The following is a 25,175-nucleotide window of genomic DNA, read 5'->3' as shown; positions in this document are numbered from 1 at the left end:
CTTATGGAAAAGGCTCCTCTGCGATGAGTATCCACCCAACAGATCAGGGGTTGGGGGTAAGAACAGGGACTGAAGGAACCTCAAGAAAACTTTTAGGCTGACAGCAGTGTTCTCTACCTTGATCGTGGTAATGGTTCCACACACCGTATACGTTTAAAAAGAGTTTTACTACATCTAAATTATACTTTGCTAAAAAGGAAAAAAGAATTTTCATCGCATCTGAGATCCTACCTGATAATAAGTTACAAAAGCCCTTTAGACCTAAAGGAGATAATGCCAAAGATTTGGCAAATCGAATTTCAGTTTATTATTTTAGGGACAGAGGAAACACAAACGTAGGAGCTCACGGAAAACAAAATAATAAAAGTAGGGGACAGAAATGTGAGACCAAAGATACTACCATTTACATGGTTTTTACCACAAAGACCTTGCTTCCAGATGCAGTATCTGAGTCTGATGAAATAGATTTTTCTCACTGAGAGAAAAATTTGAAGGCACTGATATCTTATATAATTTAATATGGCTAATATACTAATAGAGGTATCTTGTATTTTTTACCACAACACAATATTAGTAGAAGAGTCAATACAAGGATAAAGAGAAATAAAACAAAAAGACAATGCCCTTTAAAAAAAAAATCACTACTGGGTCTTCTTTGCAATACCCAAAAAATTGAGAAACCCCGGGGCTCTAGCACCCCTAGCTCCACGTTGCTCCAAGGCCAGATCACAGAGAACAAAGCAGGTCTCGTTACTGTGCCCTTCTTAAAAGAAAGCCTTCCCAAAAGCTCATCAGGATATTTCTCCTCATATTCTCTTGGTGAAAATTGGGTACGGCAATTCTTCAACCGATCCCCAGGAAGGGAAGTCCAATTACTATGGCTGGGTTTAGATCAGAGCTTCTCAACCCTGTCCATCCTTAAGAATCACACGGGGCTTCTAAGCCGCATCCCTGAGATTCTTATTTAATGGACGTCAAGTACTTTTCAATGCCCTAGGTACTTTTTAATGCATCGTCAAGGTTGAAGACACTGAATCAGTCTACTGGAGGTAAGTATTAGAAAAGCAACCAATGGTGTCCACCCCCTGAGTATCCATCTGGTTCTGAGAACTGCATCCACTTTCAAGGGTAGAACACAAGCCTGCATATTCATACGGGACAGCTCTACCCAACAAATGATTTAACCAGCAGGAGGCTCCTAAACGAAACTACACAGATTTTTTCTCCAAAGAATCTAATCACCCAAAGTAATAAAATAGTGTATTTCCTTATGACGTAAGGATTTCTTTATGATAGATGAGTAAGACAGTTAAATTACACAAATTACTTACCTAATGTGCATCTAAGCTGAGGCTGAAGCCTAATGAAAATTTCATCTCTGACTTCATTCAGACAGGTCTCTATCTTTGCAAATACTTCTGAAGGAAGCTTTTTACAATCTCCATCTAAAAATGAAATACAGATTATCAACTTCTCATCAATCTGTATCTTCCACAGAAAATTAAGACATTACCAAGAATGAAAGTTCATCAGAGTCAATACACTTTGTAGAGACGAAATGGAAAACACAAAATTTCCTTGATTCTTATTCCTCTGTGTTATACCATTTACTGCCTTAGTATTTCCTCAGCCCAGCATCATTAGTAGCAATTCCATGAGCTAACATCTTTGTGCTTGAGTAAATCTCAGTGCAAAGCTTTCCTCATCCAAATAACCACAGGCCTAGCAAAAGAGCTAAGCTTTCAGATAGTGTGCCTACCTCTGAAACAGCTGAAGCTACGTCTTGTCTTGTGATTATTACTTGTTAGAGACATCTAGTCATTTATTTTTTTGTAGAACTTTTATCAAACTTAGCCAGATCACAGGAGCAGATAAAAGTATAATTATTTCCCAAACTAACATTTGGTATACATAGCTCCCTCCTTCTATTGTTTCTGGGGGGTGGCGGGCGGTGAAGGAGTCTTCAATGACAGCATGTTTACACAGTTCTGCTTACTTAATGTTTACACATCCTGCTTACTTCACATGAATTTGCATCATTAAAAATTCTGTAGGCTAGTTATTACACTCCAACTGAACCACAGTTTTATTAAAAATTTCCCGGGGCGCCTGGGTGGCGCAGTCGGTTAAGCGTCCGACTTCAGCCAGGTCACGATCTCGCGGTCCGTGAGTTCGAGCCCCGCGTCAGGCTCTGGGCTGACGGCTCAGAGCCTGGAGCCTGTTTCCGATTCTGTGTCTCCCTCTCTCTCTGCCCCTCCCCTGTTCATGCTCTGTCTCTCTCTGTCCCAAAAATAAAATAAACGTTGAAAAAAAAAATTTTTTTTAAATAAAAAAAAAAATTTCCCTAGTGCCGGACGTTTAACTTGCTTCTTTTTTCACTATTATAAATACTGTCGTGATAAACGACTTTGGGGCACATACCTGTCCACGTTTTTATTCATTTCTTTAGGGTTAAAGTCCTCATAATGGAACTATTGTGACAGAAAACTAAGATTAATAAGAAAACTATTTTGAATCAAAGCCACCATATGCACCTGACTCTAGTTATTCTTAAGCTACAAAAGACTTCACCGAAACCTCTTACAAATAATTCATATAGCCTGATCACACTCTGTTGGTATGTTTTACCACGAAAATACCTGGATTCCCCTATAATATGAAGTAAGCATAAACTGGAACTTTTATTTGACCATGCCAAAAAAAGAAGAGAAAACTTACAATTCAAAGTCAACTTAAATGTAATTACAACCATATTATACAAGCTACAACTACTCTGTTAAAAAATTAATGATTGAACATATAAAATGGGTGAAGTAAACAGAATTAAGAGTATACTTATTGGGATGAACACTGAGTAATACACGGAACTGCTGAATCATTATATTGTACACCTGAAACTAATATAACACTGGATGTTAATTATAGTGGAATAAAAACACACACACACACACACACACAAAAAGTGGCTATGCTTTATAAAAAAATAAACATAATTAAAATGAATGCAAGTCAATTTTGAACGAGAAATATGCTCTTCTGCAATAATCAACTGAACTGTCAGCTAACTCCGTACTGGGGTTCCTATAATCATAGAAATACAAAGAAAAAACAAAAGCAAAAATGCTCGTGAAAAACTGGATTTTAAAAATTACAAAAAATTCAATCTCAAGGAAACTCAAATTGAAACAAAATATCTGACAAAATTATAACTTTTAAAATGTTTATACCCAAAGGTGATCTGAGTGCTCTGGGATGTTTTCCTCTACATATAATGGAGTCATATGTTGATATAACCCTTCTATAAAGCCTTTCAGAAAGATTCTTTATATTCACATTTTAATATCCCTTCTAGGATAAAATCAGCAGTGGATTCAAAGGATATATGGATATTTGTCATGAAGCTTATTCATAACTGATAAAATAATAAGCAGCCTGAATGGTCAACAATATATATGGAAGTACAATATATATATTTTACATATGCAGGACGTATATATAAAAGACTGCAACACCAAAGTCACGCTGAATAAACGTAAGGATTCTTGCCCCTACCAGAGAGAAAGACCTCAAAAAGCCACAATAATTAAAATAGTGTGGCATCGGTGCAGGGACGGAAACATGGTCAACAATGGGGGAACTATGTATAAGACTGACGTAACAGACTGCATTAACCAAAAACAAGATGAAAAAGGTGAGGATTCTTGGGAAAACAATGTGTAAGATTTATATAAAAGACTGCATCGCATGATCAAAACCAAGCTGAATAAAGATGAGGATTCTTATACTTCCAGGCAGCAAGACCTAAAAAACCCCAATAGTTAAAAGAGTGTGGTGCTGACACAAGGACAAAGTAACCAAGAAAACCAAACTGCACAAATAAATGGACGGCTATATGACAGAGGTGGCCTGGCAGGTAAATTGAAGAAAAAAGCGGAGCTGGACAATGGGGGGAAAAGGGGATCTTTATCACACACAAAAGGTAACTTCAGCTGAATTAAAAATTCCATGTTGGGGTGCCTGGATGGCTCACTTGGTTGAGCATCATCCTACTTTTGGTTTCGGCTCAGGTAATGATCTCACAGACTGTGGGTTTGTTTGAGTCCCACGTCGGGCTCTGCGCTGCTGGTGTAGAGCCTTCTTAGGATTCTCCTTCCCTCTCTCTCTCTGCCCCTCCCCGCTTGCACGCACTCTCTCCAAATAAATAAAACTTTAAAATAATTCAATGTCAACCACAAATCTTTCTGACTTTTCAGTGAAAATATAGGTGAATAACTTTCTGATCTTGGGAAAAGGAATGACTCCTTTTAAATGCCGTATTACTAGCTACAAAAGGAAAGATTAACAATTTCTGTACAAAAGATATCTTTAGAAAAGTGAAAACACAAGATACAAATTGGGAGATTTAGCAACACATACCTGATACAAAGATAAACAACAAAGACCCATAGAAATCAAACAAATAAGAACATGACAACTGAACAAATAGCGGTAAGACACGGGCATTTCAGAAGAGGGAACATATGATCAATGCTACACATGAAGAGCTGTCCAACCTCTTTAAAATTTGGGAAAGGCAGAGAGGTTGGTGGAGGATGGGCTAAACAGGTGAGGGAACTAAGGAGTGATGAGCACGGGGTGATGAACAGAACTGCTGACTCACCCTCCGGTACTTCCGAAACTAACGTAACACTGTGTTAACTGGAATGAAAATAAAATTTGGGCAAGGCAAATCAAGACGAAAACCCATTTTACATCAAATAGCAAAATTCTCTAAATGTGAAAATAACCAAGGGAGAATATATGGATCGGGAAGATAAGGAAGATCTCTTGCACATTGTTAATGGGAGTGCTGGTACAAGCACTTTGGAAAACAATCTGCCATTGTCTTGTCAATCTGAACTCAGATTTGATTCCATTCCTACAGTATACTCAAGAGAAACTCTCTAGATGAGCCCAGGTATTTACAATGGCAAAGAACAACTCAATGACAGTTGAATGAATAAATATATTGATATATTTACAAAATGTAAATTTATAGCAACAAAAAATAACAAACTACCAATACACACCAACTTCATAGATAAATCTTTATAAAAAGAAAAACAAGGCCCCAGAAGACATACCGTACAACATCCTTTGCATAAAGTTCAAAACAAACTAAAGTAGGCAATATACTGTTTAGCAATACATACATAAAAGAAAAAAACGGAATGATAACCCATATTTGGGAATAATGACCCCTAGGGGAGATGGAGGGTGGGATGGGGAGGAACACATAGGAGGTTAAATAATCGAGAATATACTAATTCTTCTTGAGTTGGGAGGTGGCTTCATGGGTATCCTATTTTACAAGAAAAAAATTATATATGCCCTTAATTGAGAATAGAGATTTTGGGGGAGTTGTGGGATAATGAGTGATGTGTATCTGTATCTTTTCCACATGTATGAGACAAAACTGAAGCTCAACCTCTGTGGCTCAGTCGGTTGAGCTTCCAACTTCAGGTCAGGCCATGATCTAATGATTCGGGAGTTCAAGTCCTGCACCAGGTTCTCTGCCATCGGCGCAGAGCCCACTTCCGATTCTCTGTCTCCCTCTCTCTCTGCCCCTCCCCCACTCGCTCTCCCTCTCAAAAATAAAAACATGTGAAAATAAATAAAGAGAGAAATAAACTATTATTACCAACCTTTAACTCCTTCCAATCGACTGGTGTGCAGAAGCTTGCTTGCTTGATTATACTTCGTAAACAACCGCCAGAACACAGATTCCTCATTAGAACACAGGTCAGTCACAGTGTTCTTTAACCCTTCCAAGTGCACCAGTGCTGACAGAATACAGTCTAACCAACAGAGAGCATTAGCATTTTTCCATTGGACGTAGGAAGACTGGCAAGGTGACGTACATTTGCTCTCCAGCAGCATTTCCAGTTCAGATGTGCATCCTTCACTGTGAGGGGAAATCCCTCCAGTTCCAGAAACATCAACTGTAGTAGGAGCTTCTTCAGCAGCCATGTCAATAACATCAGCCTCCAAACTCTCATTCTGTTCCAAGGAACCAACTGTCCCGTCTGGGTGCTGTGGTCCACTGTGTGGTGAATCAGGTAAGCTTGACGAGGTTTCACCATAGGCTTCTCCATCGCGTTTGCTGTTCAAACCTTGCTCACCGTCAGTAACAGTGTGATTTTTAGTCTTTTTGGCATTTGCTAAAAGAGGTGAATCTTTACAGCTGGTTTCCAAGAACTTTCTTTTTTGAGACTTATTTGGAGTGTGATAATCTTCCAAATCAGGGGAAATTAAGTTATTAAGTGATTTAGAGCCCAAAGGGTAGATGCACTAGAAAGAAAAAATAAAATGATAAAAACTACAAAAAATGTCAAATAAGCTCGTTTTATATTACAGTTTCTATGTCATGAAATGTATGTATAACATTTCAGCATTAATATAATTTTATCAATCTAAATTTAAAGGACCTAGGAATTTAACCAAAATTTTGGCCCCCAAAAGAGTTAATCTTCCCCAGTTAAATTGAACCACCAAGGGTTTAATCTGATCCACACTAGAGTAAGCTAAGAAGGAAAACATACATTTTTCTGCTTTAACAAAAAATCTAATGCTGAGTGAATTAACAATTTCAACAATTTAAAGAAACATTCTATGATGAGTGTTACTCCTTTTGGGGCAGGTACACTGCATAACATTACAAACTGGAAAAGTGTTTTCAAAAAAAAAAAAGCTGCATGAGTAACTTCTGTGTCTCTTAATTTTAAAACTGAATGTTAGGGGCGCCTGGGTGGCTCAGTCAGTTGAGCGTCTCTAGATTTCGGCTCAGGTCATGATCTTGTGGTTCATGGGATAAAGCCCTGCGTGGGGCTCTCTGCTGACAGCACAGAGCCTGCTTGGGATTCTCCCTCTGCCCCTCTTCCACTTGCACTCTCTCAAAATAATAAATAAGTGTTAAAAAAAATAAAACAGTATTAATCTGAAAGCACATCAGCATTATCAATTTTACATCCTTACTGGATCTAAGAGTCAATCTGGGTGAATTTTAACAACTTCATCAAATCTCACTATGTATTAACACAATTTCAGCCAAATATCAAAAGTGTAGACAAATCACTTAGTTTGAAAACTAGCAAAATATTTAAAAAAAACAAATTCAAGAAATCTATATACTATGTGTCATTTAAAATGCCTTCTTCTACACAAGCATGCTAACTGCTACCCTGGTGGCCTCTAATGAGATACAGAACTACCCCACCTGGTATTCACGCCCTGATAGGGTCAGTCCCCCCAACATAACGCTCTGGGTTTAGCCATGTGACCAGCTTAGATGGGATGTTACCAAGCATGATGCACGTGGAAGCCTGGTAAGTATAGGCTCATTGGGCTAGTCCTTTTGGAACCCTCCTTCTGGAACACTCTCTCTTAAAGAAGTCCCATCCATCATACTGTGAGGAGCCCAAGTAGCCCCATGGAGAAACCCTTATGGAAAAGAACTGAGATCTTGGCTGACTGCCTACGCGGAGTTCCCTGTTGGCAAACAGTACTGACACCAGCCATGTGGACATTTTAGGTGTCCCAGCCAACAGCAGGTAAAGTGTTAAGAACTACCTGGGGAGCCCACAGAATCATGAGGAATAAGTAAAGCCATTAAGTTTTTTTAGTCACTAGGTTTTGAGCAACAGACACTGAAATGCATTAAACGCTTTCATTTAAAGTACAGCTGCTTCTATAAAAGTGAACGCCATTAACGCTGTACTAAGGAAATTCTTTAGTTCAATAGGATAAGTTCTGGATTCTTCTGTTACCAACTAGTAATGCACTCACCATCAGCTAACGACTTGTCTCTCAACTTTATGCCCTGAGATTATTTCCTAAATCCTACCATATGTCAGAAAACAGAGAACACTTTAAAAGCGATAGCAACTATGTATTCATAGGTATAGACAGGTGTGTGTATATATATATATATATATATATATATATATATATATATATATACAGAAAAAATGAAAGCAGGACCTCAAAGAGATACTTGCACACCCTTATGCACTGCAGCACTATTCACAATAGCCTAGAGGTGGAATCAACCCAAATTTCCATGAATGAACAAATGGATAAAGAAAATGTGGTACAGTCGGGGGGGGGGGTGGTGCCTGGGTGGCTCAGTTGGCTAAGAAAATGTGGTATATACATACAGTGGAATATTACTCAGCCCTAAAAAAGTAAAGGAATCTGTCACAAGCTACAACATGGATAAACACTGAGGACTAAGAGTCAGTCACAAAGACAAATCTAGTATGATTCCACTTACATGAGGTACCTAGTCAAATCCATACAGACTAAAAGTAGAATAGTGACTGCCATGGGGTGGGGGGAGGGAAAGGGCGAACTGTCATTCAGTGGGTACAGAATTTGAGTTTTTTAAGACGATAAAGTTCCAGAGATCTGTCGCACAATAACGGGAATATAAGTAACACTCCCGAACTGTACACTTAAAAATGATTAAGATGGTAAAATTCATAGTTTTTTTTTTTTAATTAAATGAAAAAAAAAATTTACAACAAATTTAAAACTAAAAAATCTTAATCGGTCTCAAACAGAGTTAAAATAATGTTGTGCACATCCTACCAGCACCCCTTCTTAATTAAAAGCAATAAACCATAGGGCACTTGGGTGCCTCAGTTAAGCGTCCAACTCTTGATATCAGCTCAGGTGAAGATCTAACCATCGTGAGACTGAGCCCTGCGTCTGGCTCTGCACTGAGCGTGGAGCCTGCTCGGGATTCTCTCTCTCCCTCTCCTTCTGCCCCTTACCTGCTCCTGCTCTCTCTCAAAATAAATAAACTTAAAAAAAAAAAAAAAAAAAAAAAAAAAACCATTAAAGGCCCTGGGGCTGCAAAATTTAGTGGCCTAGATGGTTTCCCCCCTACATTATTTGAAAATATCTTAACTTTTCAATCTATAATTTGTGGTCCAATCATAGGGCAAATTTAAAACATAATTTGTCCTTGTCCTGATTTTTCCCTCATAAATTAATACTTTTGGATGTTTATCTCTTTTATACGTCAACTTTAGGTCTTAATATGCCACAGAAGTTTTTGGCTTGTCTTCAAAGAAAGGGAAAAGTCATAAAACAATACACAGAGTGCTAATTTCTCCATCTAGCCCAACCATGTAAAAGCATTCAAAATCTAATGCTGCCTCTTTCACTGATTTTGTTGAGTAGCTTAAACAGATTCCCATTTTTAATCCTCTAAAACAGAAAAAGGAAAACATTGCACACTACCTTACATTTGGAAAATTATCTTAAGGTATGGCCAGAAACAAGTTATAAAAATAATTTACAAAAAAAGTAATAATAATTTACATTCATTTTACAAATGAAAAAAAAAAAAACAGGAAAATGAGTTTTTTGATGGCTTAACACTAAAGACTTAAGAGCCTTATAAAGTTCATGTTTAAAAAAATAAACTAAATAAGTGTTCCAATAAAAGACTAAATAATGGAATACTCAAAAAAAAGAGAGAGAGAAAAAATAAGTTAAAACTCCCTACAGTTTGAAAAAACTTGAGTTTCAATTTATTAATTTGGAAGCAGAGTTTGAACATTAGTGCTGTTTTCAAACCAAGAAACTTCTGATCAAGAGGGGTTTCCCATGTGGTTTACAATTTGGCAACTGAAAGCAGAATGTTCAGTGGACTCCAAATTTTATAATAAAACCCTACAGAAATTAACAAATTGATTCAAAGGTCTTCTAGACCAGGGATCAGCAGACTTTACCTGTCAAAGGCCAGATAAATATGTTAGGCTTTGTAAGCCAGTCAATGTCTGTCATTAACTACTCAAGTCTGCCATTATAATATAAAAGCAGCCACAGACAATACAAAAATGATAGGGTATAGCTAAGTTCCAATAAAATTTATTTATGGACACGGAAATCTGAAATTCACATAATTTTCATGTATTACAAAAGAGTATTCTTTTCATGTTTTCCTAATCATTTAAAAATCCGTTCTTAGCCTGTGGGTGTCATACAAAGTGTTTGCTGACTCCTGGTGTAAACCAATCTACCTCATAAAACATACCGGGCTCTTACTGATTAGAACATTTTCTAAAATTTAGATAATAATTACTTTAAAGTTCTCTTTTTATATTTGCAAAGTTTATACTTAATATTCTTGGTTATATGTTTTCTTCCTCATCACTTAAAAAGAATGCTTCAGAACTAAAAATGCAAATACCTCTAACTTTACGAGCCAAAACCTAATGTCCTGAGGACACGGACTTCTCCATTATGGTAGTCTGTGGTTAAAGAACTCTACTGAAATATTATACGTTGTTTGGAAGAGCGGGAAAAAGTAGTTTTTTTCTAGAAGATTTATTTTCTCTCTTCAATATTCACCATTCTACAACTCTGTTCTGAGCCAGCTAATGAGTAAACTCTCTTCATAGCCCGCTGTTAGGATAAGCCGTCCAACCTAAAATCAAGCCCTCTAATGGTGCGACAGAGCCCATGTCTGCTCAAAGGAGAGCAGCTCTCCAGCAATTCCATGACACTTTCTATTTTCCCCTCACTACTGGATACAGTCAGCATACAAACATGCCGTTGTTTCTCCCAACTGAAAAACTTCCTCTTCCAGGTACCACCTCACATCTATATTTCTCAGTTCTTCCTCTCCAATTTTCTATCACTCACTGCAATCAAGCTTTTATCATTAATACTTTACCCAAACTATTCTCATTAAGGTCCTCAATGACCTACAACACTAGCCAATGATGAGTATTCATCCTCATTGAGTTCTTACTGGCATTGAAAGTAAATAATTTCTTCTTAAATATTTTTTCACTTGACTTCCAGGACAAAATTATCTCCTTTCTGGGTTTACTCCTACCTCACTGTCTATTTCTCTCAACCTTTTCCTGGTTCCACTTCATCTCCCCACACTCTTAATGCCGGAGTATAACAGGGCTCAGTCCTTGAATCTCTACCCATACTTCTAGGTAAACTCATCCACTGTCATGGTTCAATTATATACATGCTGATGACTCCCAAATTTATCGAACCTCACTTTCCACCTAATAGCAGACACACAGATCCAACCGTTTATTCCATATAACCTCAATATCAGATATCCGTCTCGAGTTTGACTTGGTGCTGGCCTGATCTTCCCCTAAAATCTTCATCTTCCCAAAGTCTTTCTCATCTCAGTGACTGGTAACTGCATTCTTCCAATTATTCAAGTCAAAAATCTGGGAATCATCCTTGATTCCTCTCTCTCCTACTATGTATCTATCCCAGTCTTTCAGCCAATACTTTTTGGATCTACTTTCAAAATATGTAGATAATCCAATCATGTCTCATCACCTTAGCCACTACTTGCTCCCCACCGAATACTCCAATTGCCTTCCAACTAGTTAGTCTCCCTGCTTCAAGTCTTGGCCATTACAGATACTTTCAACAAAGGAGTGACAATGATCCTTTTAACATGTAAATCAGATTATGTCACTCCCTGCTACGGTTCATTTCAGTCACTGTAAAAGCCTGGTAAGACCCTGCTGGGTCCAACCTCTTCCCCATTATTTTTCTGACCCATCTTCTAGTACTCCGCCTCACTCCCTCAGATCCAGCTCTGCTAGTTTCCTTGCAGTAGAACATGCACAGGCACCCCCCATCCACCGCCCCTCACAGGGCCTTCGATCTGCTACTCTCACTACCTGGAAAGCTTGTTCATCCCATACCCACATGGCTTGTTTGTCTTCATCTTTCAGGTCTTTGCTCAAATGTCTCTCAATGAAGAGTTCCCTTCACCACTCTGTTTAAAATTGCAAACTACACATTCCCGAACATTCCATTCCCTGGGCTTTATTTTTCCCCACAGCACTTTTCATCACCTCACACACAAAAAATATAACTTACTTATTGATTTTCTTTCCTACTCTAGAACATGACCTTCTTGAGGTAAGAAATTTTTGCTTATTCACTGTATCCCAGCCTTTGGAACAATGCCAAGATGGTGACACTCGAAAAAAAATTACTAAATGCAAAAAGAAATTTATTTCTATTTGTGAGAATGCCTGGGATTTTCTTCAAGTTATACCCAGCAAAAGTATCTATCACCAACAGTGTGATTTAGTTTAGTATTTTGCAAATTTGGCTGATCATCAGCCTCACCCTAAAAATTACAAAACTATAAAATTCTGGGTCAACTCTACCGAATGAGCATCTGGGTGTGAGATCCAGAAATTTTAAAAAAGCACTCCAAGTGACTCTGAAGAACTGTTACTTTACCTGGAATAAAACATATCTGAAATTAAAAGACTATATTCCAATTACAGTTCTGCTACTTTAGGAAGATCTTATGTTCCCAAACCCTCTGTATCTGATTTCTTAATCATAAAATGGAACTATCTACCTTGCAAAACTTTGAGAACTAAATACGTAGAGAACAATTTCACCAACTGTCAAGTACAATAAAATGTGGAGTATTATGGAGTTTAATGAGCTCCTATATAAAAGCTGTACCACTGGAAATGAAGTCTATAATTAATTCCAAAAGATATTTAGATCCTTAAGGACTTTCAATTAATAACTTTTCCAGTAAGTTCCAAAGTTTATAAACCAAAGAGGTGAAAGACTATATTATATACCAACAACTAACAAGGACCCCCACAAGGTTAATGGAAAAAAAAAAAAATCTTGAAATGTAGATTCTCTTCTCATTAAGTCTAATGATAATAAAAACAAATACCTTCATGCAATACCCCAGGGAAATAACTGAAGTGGAAAAATAACACAAAATATTTAAAACTGTACACTGGACAGATCTAGAAACTCTGATTATCTATTAAAAATGTACACTCTGAAAGATACAAAACAAGTACAAATATAAATACTGAAGAAAAAAGCAAAAAGCTAAAACCTTGATACTATCTAAGATTAATACTTTACCTGCAGATCCTCACACAAAAAGACAGATTCTTGAAAACTAATTCGGTAAGTCTTTAAGGCTTTTAACTTTCCCTTCTCTCTACAAGCAGGACAATACCCATCTGACGGGACTTTAGCTGAATCATAATTCTAAAAAAGAAATAAAGTAAATTAAAATATAGACATTCCTAAATTATATCAAATTACAAAAAGTCAAACGAAAAAGGAACCAGAAAAAAATTACAATTTTCACCTGGAAGTGTTCTGGCTAGATATTTTAAACATGGCAAATAAAAGAAAAGCACATAGGCTTAAAATACAGCTACTATTCCAAAAAGAAATGTATTACAGTTTTAAATATTAAATTTTAAGTGCTAAAAATAGCATCAGTTTTATGTGCAAGAAAAAAGTAATGTCAACTGCCAGGGAAAATGTATGTTCCATATTTTCAGAGAATAATAAACCACAAGGTCTATGTTCTATTTCTACTTTCACATACCAATAAAACACAGAGAGGTAAACACATTAAAATAATCTTTCGCCATTGCTTAAGATTTCCGTGGAAGATATAATTTTTTAGAAGTTAATTGGAAAATTAAAACCAAATTTAAATCTCTAAAAAAAGGAGGAAAAAACCCAACTTTGCACTGAGGCAAAAAATAAGTTCACTAACTTTTCCCAAATACCCCACCATGTGGAGTGAAGATATCCCTATATCAGTCCCTGGTCCAATCACTGGCAAACCATTTCCAATCTTCGGGGAATCCATCATTCCGAGTCATTGGCTAATTTATGTCACTTGAAACATGTCAATATCACTAAGGATTTTTCAATGAACCCTGGAAAAAAAAAAGTCAATAGACAATTAAATAAAAAATTCTATTTACCTTGAAAAAGAGCTATGCTATAAGATGTATATATATTAAATATACTTTGAAACCATAGGTCTTAAGATAAACATATTCTAAAATTGTAATCTTGACGTGAAATCAAATAACCTATACATAGAAACCTGGCAAATTTGTTGGAAGAGGGCAGACTGGAAACAGGACCAAGTTTCAGACTTACTTGTAAGCAAATTTATTAAAACTTACAAAAGAAGGTAACTATTCTTTAAAGCAAATTATACTGACCAGAGTTTGAAAACTCAAGTTCTTAGAGTCTATGCATAATCTGAAACAAGTATGTCAGCGTTATATTAGAAGGTACTTTAAAGACTCAGGATCTTTTGTGCCATTGCTTGACAGAGACAAAAGAACCCCATAAATTCCTATTGCTTTCAACCACCAAGAACAGGTCACCAAGAGAATAATGCTATTTTTTTTAAGTTTCCACCAATATACTATTTTATAATAAATGAACTGTACCCGACAAAAATGTAAACACTGTAATAGTACAAATTAGGTATTTAACAAGCTTGGTTTGAGTGTTAATTTCATGGAGTAGAATCACATTCAGTAAAGTTGAAATTATGAGACTGGAGCTCAGTAGAAGGAAAAAATATGTTAAGAGTAGTTTAGATATGTGTTTAAAATATAGGGAAACCAGATACAAAAGACCTATAGCAGAGAACAGCAGGGATGTTGTAAAATAATTTCAAGCAAAAGTCTTTCCCAAATCTAAGAATTCATCATTCTATGACAACCATTTCCTGGGAAACTGTGGCTCGCAGATTCACTTTAAAAACCAGTGACACTATTCTGTTCCAGATATATAAGGTTTACATGTCTTTCAAGCCGAGGAATAATGTCAAAAATAAAAATGTTTAAGAAGAAAAGTGTAAGTGAATCTCAATTCCCTCTTCCTAAAGAAATATATTGATATGGCAGGACTTCTCAACTACAGCGCTATAAACATCTTGGACCAAATAATTCTTCGTTGTGAAGGCTATCCTTTCCCCGTATGATGTTCAGCGGCATCGCTCACTCTTACCTACTAGATGCCAGTGTTACTCCTCAGTTGTGACTAAGTCTCCAGACATTGCCAAAAGACCCCTGGGAGGCGAAACTGCCCCACTGAGAACCACTGCCAAAATGATCAAAGTAAGGGGCACATGGGTAGCTCTGCCAGTTAAGCATCCAATTCCTGATTTCGACTCACTGCGTGATCTCATGGTTCATGAGTTCGAGCCCCAAGTCTGGCTCTGCGCTTCACAGCGCGGAGCCTGCCTGGGACTCTCTGTCTCTCTTGACTTTCTCTCTCTCTCTCTCTCTCTCTCTCTCTCTCTCTGCCTCTCCCCTGCTTGCATTCTCTCTCTGTGTCAAAGTAAATAAATAAACTTCTAAAAAAAAAAAAAGATAAAAGTTTGGTGCTTTTAATTTATAAGCTCCTCACAGAAAACACAAATTTATCATTTTTGCTTTGTTCTATTGATAATGTACTTACAAAAGGCAACAAACTAGGCAGAAAAGAGTCCAACTGCTTATGGTTCCAGAGTGGCCAAAAGCATGGGCTTTACAACAGCAGATCTGGGTTCAGAAATTTGTAAAATTGGTTTGTTCTAAGAATTAAATACATATAAAATGCTTAGCACCTGAACACACAATACGTTTTAACTACTATTTGTTTGGTGCTAATTTTATACTTTACCCTATAGAAACTATGGAGCCCATCTTGTATTATTCTGCACTATTCTCAGAAGAAACTGGTAGAACCTGGTACGCTATAATCCTTGAATAAGATGTTTTTAATGAAAATTTCCATCTGCCTGTGAGATCTAGAAAAACTTTTTTGGCCTGTTTTGTTTTGTTTTTTTTTCTCTCTCTCTCAATTATAACAGTAAAAATAAGAAGCCTTCAAATCTGCTCTGATCCTGATCTCAGCAGCCAACATTTCAATGGGACAAGCAGATAGGCTGGTGGTTGAAATTCTGACTATGCAAAACCTGGCAAAAGAAAACTGATTTAAAAAAAAAAAAAATAGCAGAGGTGAGCTATCTAGGACTTTCAAAAACAATTTACTTTGTCTTATACACAAAACCCTGGGGGTGATTCTTGCAAGTTAATTTGCCCTCAATGATGGTCTCCATTGTTCTCGCTACAAACATAACCTGCTCCTCTTTCTTGTATCTCACCTAGATTTTGGCATCTTCATCCTTCCAAATACACATACTAGAAAATTCGAGTGGTTCTCTAAACTTTCACTTCCCACTTCCTCCTGTCCAAATTCTGAGGACAATTCTTGGGAAGCATCTCAAATCCCACCTCTTTCCATCCGATCCCCACTCCATACTGCAGCCAAAGTAACGCTAGTATAAAACAAGTCTGAGTCTGTCACGGCTCAACTTAAAATCATTTACCCCAACCTGATTGTAGGAAAGTCCAAACAGCTCAGTATGGACCTAAGGGTAATACTATGACCTTAAAACTCACTGTACTTGAGACCGACCAACCCGGCTTTCCAGTCTTACCTTCCTCTCCTCCACTTCAACCTCAGCACCTTCCTTCTGACTCCCTCTTTTCATTATTTCGGTGAGCCACTGATAATCCAGGAGCCCCAGTGTGAATGCCTAGCCCAGTATGAACCCAGTTACAGCACAAAGAATATGTAAAGTTGCCCCTGGGTATGCCGAAAGATATGCAATTAAGCTTCTTTCACAGCCCCGTGTGCACAGTGGGGAAACCCACAGAACCAGCGGCTCCGAGAAGAGCCTCAAACTTTACATCTGAGCTTGCCCTCCAAGACCAAGAGAGCTCAGCACATGAATTGTCAAAGGTAAGACCACAGTAAACTTGAAGCCGAGGACTGGGGTCGGCTTTGGGTGCCCGGCCCTCCAGAATCAGAGACGCACAGGACCAAGACCTGTCAGTTTCAAAACCAAACCTTGGAAACCCAAGGTGCAGGGTTCCGTTAACCCTCCCCATCTCCACGCTCTTTGGAAGAACGAAACACAAAACAACTCTGGTTTCTCTTCAGCATTTACCTCTCTGAGCCAAAACGAATCAGTAACTCTCTACCTTAATCGCCAACCCTTCCCCCCCGAGCCCAGTCCCAGCCCCTTCCCTCTCCCAGCCTAGCCCACCTTTCGGCGCGCGGACCCCCCCAGCGGCAGTCCCTTTTCCCCAGCTCTGTGCCCCCTTCCCTACTTCGGGAGCTGAAGGAAACCACTTCCTCTCCTCCCTTACCTGCCGCGTGCACGCTCCTTCTTCACACCGGGTCGGTCCGAACTCCTGTTCCAGCTTGGGTCCACACCACCCCGTGCAACGTTCAACCCACGTTCCCCCCGGCCCGCTCCTCCCCCACCGGCCTCTCCGCTCGCCAAGCGGCTTCCGGTTTGAGTCCGCGGCAAAAGAATTCCCCTTCCTGCTCGGCGCGGGGCCTGAAAGTTCGTCAGCGTGGCGGGGAAGGTGAGAACGGGAGCACTTCCGGACGGCCTCTGCAGAGGCGTGGCTGCCCGCCCGGCTGTCGCAGCCGCAGTTTCAGCCGCGGCGACGGCTAGGGGCGGGGCCGGTGGCTGCCGAGCCCGGCATCTGTGAGTGGCTGGGTTTGGGGAGGCGACGTTTCTGGAAGCTGCTGGAAAGCGCTCGAGTGGCGGAGGTGACGCCGGCGACCAGGGGGTGGGGCGTGATTAAAACTAGTGCGCGCTCGGCAGCGGAGGGATTACGCTGAGGAAAGAGAGTGGCGCGCACCTCGTTGCGCCCGGGCCGACGCGAGCCCGGGTCGGAAGTCGACGCGGCGGAGAGTGACCTGGGTGGGTGGGTGGTGGGGCGAGGGAAGGGCTCCCCAGCCTGCAGAGGCGGAGGGTGCAATGGAGCCTGTCGGCCGGCGCGTCCCTGCAGCGCTGCGGTCTCCACGACGACTGTGGGCCGCGCAAGGCCCCCGTAGTCCGCTCTCCTAAAGCCTCGGTGAGAGCCGAGCAGCCACAGAGTGTGTGTTCACAAAGGGTCACCACACACACGGAGCTGCCCCTCCCTGTCTCCCTAAACCCCATCTTCGAGGCCAGGGGCTTTTCTGCCAGGATTCTGGGGTGTTTCTCCTTTCCTCCCTCCCAGATCTTCTAACGGTAAGGGGAGTAGCCAAAGCACAGGGACTTTGCTGTCCACCGCCCGTTTTTGCTAGTCAGCAGCCGATCTGTCCCTGCTGCGTTCATTTTAGCTGCCCTGCCTTGCTTGAACTTAAGAGAAAAGGATAGTTCTCCTGTAGTTGATAAGTTTAAGGCTCTGCTTTCGTAGGAAGGTCATGTGGCTTAAGGGACATCGTGACCGCGTGTGCTATTTCTGAGTTGCATTCTGAATCTTGGGGCAGCATATTCTAGAAGTCCTTTTGGTCGACTGGTTCTATAACCTAGAGTAACAGTTTGGATTTTGTGACCCTGTCGTGACAGAGTAACCACCGTTAGCATTTTGGGCTGGGGGGGGGGGGGGATGTTTTTAGTGGTTTCAAACTAAATAACTATATTCTAGAATAATGCTGGTAATTTTGATAGGGCGGTATAGAGGAAACAAGTCCCTTATGCCAAGAAATTCTTCAGTAAAAAGGATTTTAGTTGTCCGTACTTACGAATGCATATGGCCAAGAAATCCAGTAGGGAGTTTGTTTTTCCTCCAGACTGAAAACTAGGCTGGTTAATTTTTGCTTACCTTTCTTGTTGTCCTCGATTATTAATATGCTGGTATATTTGTTGTAAGATCTGACTAGTTTTCTCTTTTTCAAATGAATTATGAAAATAGAACATAGTATTTCCTTCTTGAAATAATAGACAAACTCGGAGCGTTTTTCTTGTTCACCATTGCTATTTCCATTTTCAGGATAAAATACAGGATTTTTTTTTTTTTTTTTTTTTTTTTTTTTTTTTTTGGTAAATGATGCTTGCCGAATTGTTAACTTCGTAAGTTGAACAAAACAATTGATTCAGTTAAAATTGTAGCTACAATCCTAAGATGGAAAAATCAACATTGCCAAACTGAATTATATCAATGAAACGTTGTTTGTGAAGTTGATTTATAGTCTTGCAGTGCAAATTTGATTTTTTGCCAGGAAAAAATATGTAATAGTGACAGAAACAAAATGGATGTAGGGCTTGGGTTGTGGAAAGAAAAGGGGATTTTAGATACACAGATTTGACTCCAGAATTTTTCCCCCTTGTAAAAGGTAGAAAAAGTTCCGCAAGACTTTCTAAAAGGAGTGATGCTAATAAGGACAATTAGGAGAGGTTGACTAGAAGAAACTCTCCTTTAAGTTACAGTACAGGAGCAGTCCCAGGTTGAAAAAATTGAATACATTTATGCTTTTTCCTTGCGAATGTGTTTGGAATGCCTCTTTCTATGTACACTGGTCCCAGAAAGAGTACAGTTAGTTACCTTTCAGTAGAAAGCAATCTCCTCGTCAGCAATGTGGTACAGAAATTGTATTTAACGTGTTTCCATTTAAAAACTAACACAGTGTGATTAAAGGAAGCTTTTAGTCGTGAACAGCCAAAATAGGAGTATAATGTACACTTAGGATTTTCTTTCTTCTCTTTTAAATGTTTTCTTTCCATAGCATCAGGTTTTGTCCCCTCTGCTGGATTGGATTCCTTAATCAGGAGCCAAGTCTTTAGCCCAAAGCTGGGATGTAAAAGCTGCCTGCTGTGATTGGTCGTTCTGATCTCATCAAAAAAGATGAGAGTTGGGGCGCCTGGGTGGCGCAGTCGGTTAAGCGTCCGACTTCAGCCAGGTCACGATCTCGCGGTCCGTCGAGTTCGAGCCCCGCGTCGGGCTCTGGGCTGATGGCTCAGAGCCTGGAGCCTGTTTCCGATTCTGTGTCTCCCTCCCTCTCTGCCTCTCGCCCGTTCATGCTCTGTCTCTCTCTGTCCCAAAAATAAATAAACGTTGAAAAAAAAAAATTAAAAAAAAAAAAAGAGAGTTGAAGGAACTAACCCTATTTTTGTTAGCAGCACCTTTGTAAATGCAGTCTATAATCTATTTAATTCCAACATTCAGGAGGCTGCCCAAACCAAAAACTTATTAAACTTGGAGAGAAAATTAATTTGGTAACAAAATATCACCCAAGCTAATGAAAAGTGATACATAGTTTTTACCCCATATGTTTTGCTGAGGAAATAGGTTATATGTTTGACTGTGGGGTGCTCCCCTTGACCACTGGTGTGGGAAGTGTTGTGTGTATCCTGTAACATTTTTAAATTTCAAGGAATTGTTATTTCTAAAATATATCCAGACCCTGGGTTTTGGATAGGGAATGTAAACCTATATTACTATTTTTGGCAGTTACACTTGTGCGAGGCGTTTGCAAATTTAGAAAATTAAAAGAAGACACTCTAGTTCTTGCCCTCAGTGGATTCAATTGAGATAGGATAAAGACAGTACATTTATCATACTGTAATATGTGCAGTGATGAGGATATGCACGGCCTATTTGTAAGTGTCACCACATCAAGGCCACACTAAAAATGAGTAGTCTGAGGAGTTGAAGTTATTTTATTTTGTACTTTAGCCTCTGAATTTTAGACGGAACATGACGACCCTTTATGTAGTCTAGACTTGTTTCCATTTTGCCCACACAAAATGAGAAGACGGTATGATACAGAAGAGTTGTAGAGTAGATCTTGGAACATCTGATTTCTAATCCTCACTCTTTTGTTATGTGACCTCACATAAGTCGCTTAATTCTCAAGGCCTTGGTTTCCAGATCTATAAAGTGAGTTTAGAATAGATGGTCACTTACAGTTCCAATTATTCTACCTACTATGCCTACTTTTTGCAAATGTTTAACATTAAGAGCATGATCCTTTTTCATCTCAAACTACTTTGGTGCTGATCTAAATTTTGTATTTTCTTTTGGATTGGGTAATAGATTCACATGGTTCACATTTAAAAAGGTAAAAAAGAATATGCAGTGAAAAGTCTTCCTTCTACTCCTGTCCCAGTTTCTTCCCTAGGAAGCAACCAATGCTACCAGTTTCTTATATTTTTTTCCAAAAAACTTTCACATGTGTATAAGCAAATCTACATATATTCCCCCCCTTTTGTATGTAAATGGTACTATGCACAGTGTATGTACCCTGTTTTTTTCATTTATCTTAGAAACTGTTCTATGTCATTATCTAAAGTGGTTCCTTATTCATTTTTATGGCAGCATGATATTCCACTGTATGATGTGTCACTTAGTCGGCCCTTAACTTTTGGACATTTAGGTTTTTTTCCTGGTCTTTAGTAAAAGCATTGTGCAATGAATAACTTTGTACATTCATCGGTTTCCACAGATGTGAATATATCTTTTCCCTAAACAGTGGCACAGGTCTATTGGGATAGTGACATAGTTGGTAAACTATGTTATTTAGCAACCAGTAACAAAAAAATTGATGGATCAGGGTCTCAACAGTATATTGCCAGGGTTCCATCCACTTTGACTTATGTGCTCTCTATGGCAGTATAGTATAGTCATGTAGTGGAGTCTGTACCCTATTTGGTTCCAAAGTAAACATATGAACTAAATCATATCACCTGAATGACTGTTCTTTTTTTTTTTTTGAGCTGTGGATGAAGCAAATGGATATGCAGGGACCTTGTTTTAGGCAAAGAAGTATGTAAGTGTGTGTGTGTGTGTGTATACACATATATATGTATGTGTATGTGTGCGTATATAAATAAGTATATAAATCTTTAAACACTAAAATCATACAGCACAGCAAGATTTTCAGTGAAAGGCTCTTAACTGAGACTAATTGATGGAACAACATATTTGGGCTTTCCAGCTCATGCTTACCTCTAGGCATATACTCACTGAGTGCTATTTAAATTGATATTTTTCTTTTAAACTTTTTGCCAAGCACATGGAGTTGACTTTGTATAAGTTGCAACTTTTATGTATTCTTGCTTTATAATTTTTTTTAATGTTTATCAGAGAGAAAGAGGGGGGGGAGGGGCAGAGAGAGAGGGAGACCTAGAATCTGAAGTAGGCTCCAGGCTCTCAGCATAGAGCGTGATGCGGGGCTTGAACTCTGGAACCACAAGATCATGACCTGAGCCGAAGTCTGACGCTTAACCGACTGAGCCACCAGGTGTCCTATATATTCCCACTTTACCAATGATAAAACTAAACCTAGAAGTGAACAACTGACCCAAATTTGCATAACAAAGTGGCAGACCTGGGACTAGAACCTGTGTCCTCTAATTTCTAATGCAGGGCTTTTTCCAGTACATCACATGCTCCCATTTCACAGGTAGCTGTAGCAGTAGATCTGAGAATGCCCCGGGGTTAGGGACCACTTTAGGTAGGTTTCCTCTACGTAGGTTCTAGAGCAATTTACAGTTCGGAAAGCAGCAGGTCATTTTTCTGAAAACAAAAGAACATTCTATAATTATTGAAGTAATTATACATGTTGATTAGCAATCAGGAGGACTCCCAAATCAAAAAATTAAAGATGATTTAGAGAAACACTCTTTTCCTAATTGGGACACAGATGTCTCTTGGAGATGAATTTATCAGTCGTAAGATTAGAGGGAAATTAGGATTATTTGGAAACAGCCTTACATCCCCCTGAGTTCATGCCATTTGTAAAATTTTGCCAGGAATATCTGAACCATCAGAAAAAGAGAAGTGATAGAAACAATTGCAAAAGAACTGATAAATAGAAGGGTAGAGAATATGCTGTGGTAATTGGATTCCCCTGAAGCTGGCATTGTAGCATGTGGCCGCCACCCCTGCTTCAGGGCCTTAATTCTCCTAGCTGTTCCCCTTCTCCTTGCATATGTGACTCATCCTTCAAGTGTCAGCCTCGGTTTCACTTGTCAAGCTGTCCACCCTATGAGCAGCCCTGTACCTGCCATCCCTACTCTAATTCCTTATTACCACCTGCTGTTTGTTTTCTTCACAACCTATGCATATATTAAGTGTCTACTAACTTGTGAGGGCAAGGACTACGTCGGTCTTATTCGAGGTTATATATACATTGCCTAGTACATAGTACATATTTGCTAATCAATGAATGATCATCATGGTTCCCAGTTCACAGGGCTGACAAAACCTACTCTTAAAATGTAGTGTTTTCCACAGTATATTTCCCCACGTTCTTATCCTTGTTAGTTCAGGGTTTTGGAAGATGTGAGAAAAATATTAACTTATTTGTCAACGCACTTTTATTGAGTATGCAAAGCACTGTGCTAAATGCTGGATGAATACAAAGGTGCTTAATGCATAATCTTTATCCCTAAAAAAAAAGTAGAAGCATTTGTAAATGGATAGTTTTCGTACAAAGGCAAAATGAAATAAATGCTAAATAGAGATGTGCAAGCAATATTCCGTAGCAACAATGGAAAGAAACTAGTTAATTTTAATTACAGGAGGGGTCTCACAAAGTTGAATTTTGACTTTGGTCTTAAAGATGGAAAAACAGTTGAGGTGCCTATATACATGGAGAATAGAGATAAGTAAGTATTTAGCTTCACTTTTCAGAAAGTCCTTAAGGGGTGCTGGGTGGGTCAGTTGGTTGGGCATCCAACTCTTGATTTCAGCTCTGGTCATGATCTCCCCTCTGGTCGTGATCTCACAGTTCATGGGATAGAGCCCCAAGTCAGGCTCTGTGCTGACTGTGTGGAGCCTGTTTGGGATTTTCTCTCTCTCTCTCTCTCTCTCCCCCCCTCCCCCTCCCCGCTGTTGCATATGGCTGCACATTCTCTCTCTCAAGTAACATTTTTTTTTTAAGTCCTTAAGGTAGTAATATTTATCACGAAGTCTTATAAAATATTGTCGTAAAGCAGTCTTTAAAAATTTCAGTTATGGGGTGCCTGGGTGGCTCAGTCAGTTAAACCTCCGACTCTTGATTTTGGGTCAAGTCATATCTCACAGTTGTGAGATTGAGCCCCACATCGGGCTCTGCACTGAGTGTGGAGCCTGCTTAAGACTCTCTCCCTCCTTTGGGGCACCTGGATGGCTCAGTTGGTTAAGCATCTGACTTCGGCTCAGGTCATAGTCTCGCAGTTCATGAGTTCCAGCCCCACGTCGGGCTCTGTGCTGACAGCTCAGAGCCTGGAGCCTTCTTCAGATTCTGTATCTTCCTCTCTTTCTGCCCCTCCTCTGCTCATGCTCTCTCTCTCTCTCCCTCAAAATAAATAAACGTTAAAAAAAAATGTTTTTAAGATTCTCTTCCTCTCTTTCTGCCCCTCCCCTCACACATGTGTGTGCACAGTCTCTCCAAAAAATAAACATTAAAAAAAAATTTTCAGTTATAAGTGAAATTACTCTGGCCTTAAACATTATGCTTATAAGACTAACTGTAAAATTAATTTGACTGTTTTGACTAGGTTGGTACTTTCCAACTAGTTGCTGAATCATCAGTTCAGTCTAATTGGATTCTGATTGCTAATTGCAGTTGGTAATTATTTAGTAAACTAATCAATTCAGACAAAACTGCCTTTGATTTTTTTTCTTTTGATCTTTTTTTTTTAAGGGGTGCCTGGATGGCTCAGTCGCTTAAATGTCTAACTCTTGATTTCAGCTCGGGTCATGATCTCATGGTTTTGTGAGTTTGAGCCCCATGTCGGGCTCAGTGCTAGCAGTGTGGACCCTGCCTGGGATTGTCTCTCTCCTCTCTCTCTGTCCCTCCCCCACTTGCACTGTCTGTCTCTCAAAATAAACATTTAAAAAAATTTTTTTAAAAACTTCAAGAATGTCTTTTTTTAAAAAAAATCTTTTTAAAACTGATTTTTATATCATTGGTGGTCTTTAATGTGTGGTTGTCTGACCACATCATACGTTTAAGTGTAGACTATTTTTTGATGGTCTAATTTGATTTCTAAGCTTACTATTGCTTTTCTGTTCTTGTGTTCTATTTAAGCAAAGGAGATTCCTTTCCATCTTACTAAAAAGAAAAAAAGAAACAGGCTTTAGATTCACAGACCTGATTTCACCTTGTCCACTTATTAATCACAGTTCTTCCACTTCCCAATTTTGTTTCTTCCAACAAAATACTTAACCTCCCTGAGGCTCAATTTCATCCATATGATGAAAATGTCTACTAATCCCACTGTGTCGTTTAACTAGTTTTGTGACCTGAGGTAAATGATTTCATCTGTCTGAGCCTCAGTTTTTCCATGTATGCAGTGAAATTATCTTAAATGAGGTGATGCGTAGAACAGGGCCTGGCAGTTAATAGGCCCTCAGCACATTCTGGTTTCCCTCCGTTACCTACCATCTCATCTAAACCCTGCGTGTCATTTACAATTTGCTTAAAGTTCTGTTTGCTGTAATCTTTCCTTTGATAGCTCACAGCAGTCTCTTTTTTTCCAGAGTCATTGCGCTCCTTGTGTATAG

At 39.1% G+C, this 25,175-nt stretch overlaps 1 protein-coding gene and 1 long non-coding RNA gene across 9 annotated transcripts in view; one reads left to right on the top strand and one right to left on the bottom strand.

Annotated features, from left to right (window-relative positions):
• Positions 1–17,196, bottom strand: part of USPL1 (ubiquitin specific peptidase like 1) — a 37,373-nt gene extending 20,177 nt beyond the window's left edge. Inside the window, exons 1-5 of one of the 5 annotated variants that reach the window (XM_003980279.5) lie at positions 17,052–17,189; positions 13,601–13,766; positions 12,949–13,077; positions 5,685–6,330; positions 1,332–1,445 (exon numbers count right to left, since the gene is read on the bottom strand). In XM_003980279.5, the coding sequence (XP_003980328.2) occupies positions 1,332–1,445; positions 5,685–6,330; positions 12,949–13,077; positions 13,601–13,699 (988 nt within the window). In that variant the 5' untranslated portion in view covers positions 13,700–13,766; positions 17,052–17,189. Of the gene's footprint in view, positions 1–1,331; positions 1,446–5,684; positions 6,331–12,948; positions 13,078–13,600; positions 13,767–15,312; positions 15,428–17,051 lie in introns of those variants that run through there. The other 4 variants (XM_019824892.2, XM_023250450.2, XM_019824898.2 and 1 more) reach the window with 4 other exon arrangements.
• A 427-nt stretch (positions 17,197–17,623) lies between these two features.
• LOC109497264 overlaps positions 17,624–25,175 on the top strand; it is a 108,067-nt gene continuing 100,515 nt past the window's right edge. For all 4 annotated transcript variants that reach the window (XR_006592144.1, XR_002153349.3, XR_006592147.1 and 1 more), the window contains exon 1: positions 17,624–17,929. This is a non-coding gene — a long non-coding RNA (uncharacterized LOC109497264). The remainder of the gene's footprint in view (positions 17,930–25,175) is intronic.

Source organism: Felis catus, chromosome A1 (genome assembly GCF_018350175.1).
Source record: "Felis catus isolate Fca126 chromosome A1, F.catus_Fca126_mat1.0, whole genome shotgun sequence".
Taxonomy (NCBI): Eukaryota; Metazoa; Chordata; class Mammalia; order Carnivora; family Felidae; genus Felis; species Felis catus.
This window is presented reverse-complemented; position numbering and strand designations above follow the sequence as displayed.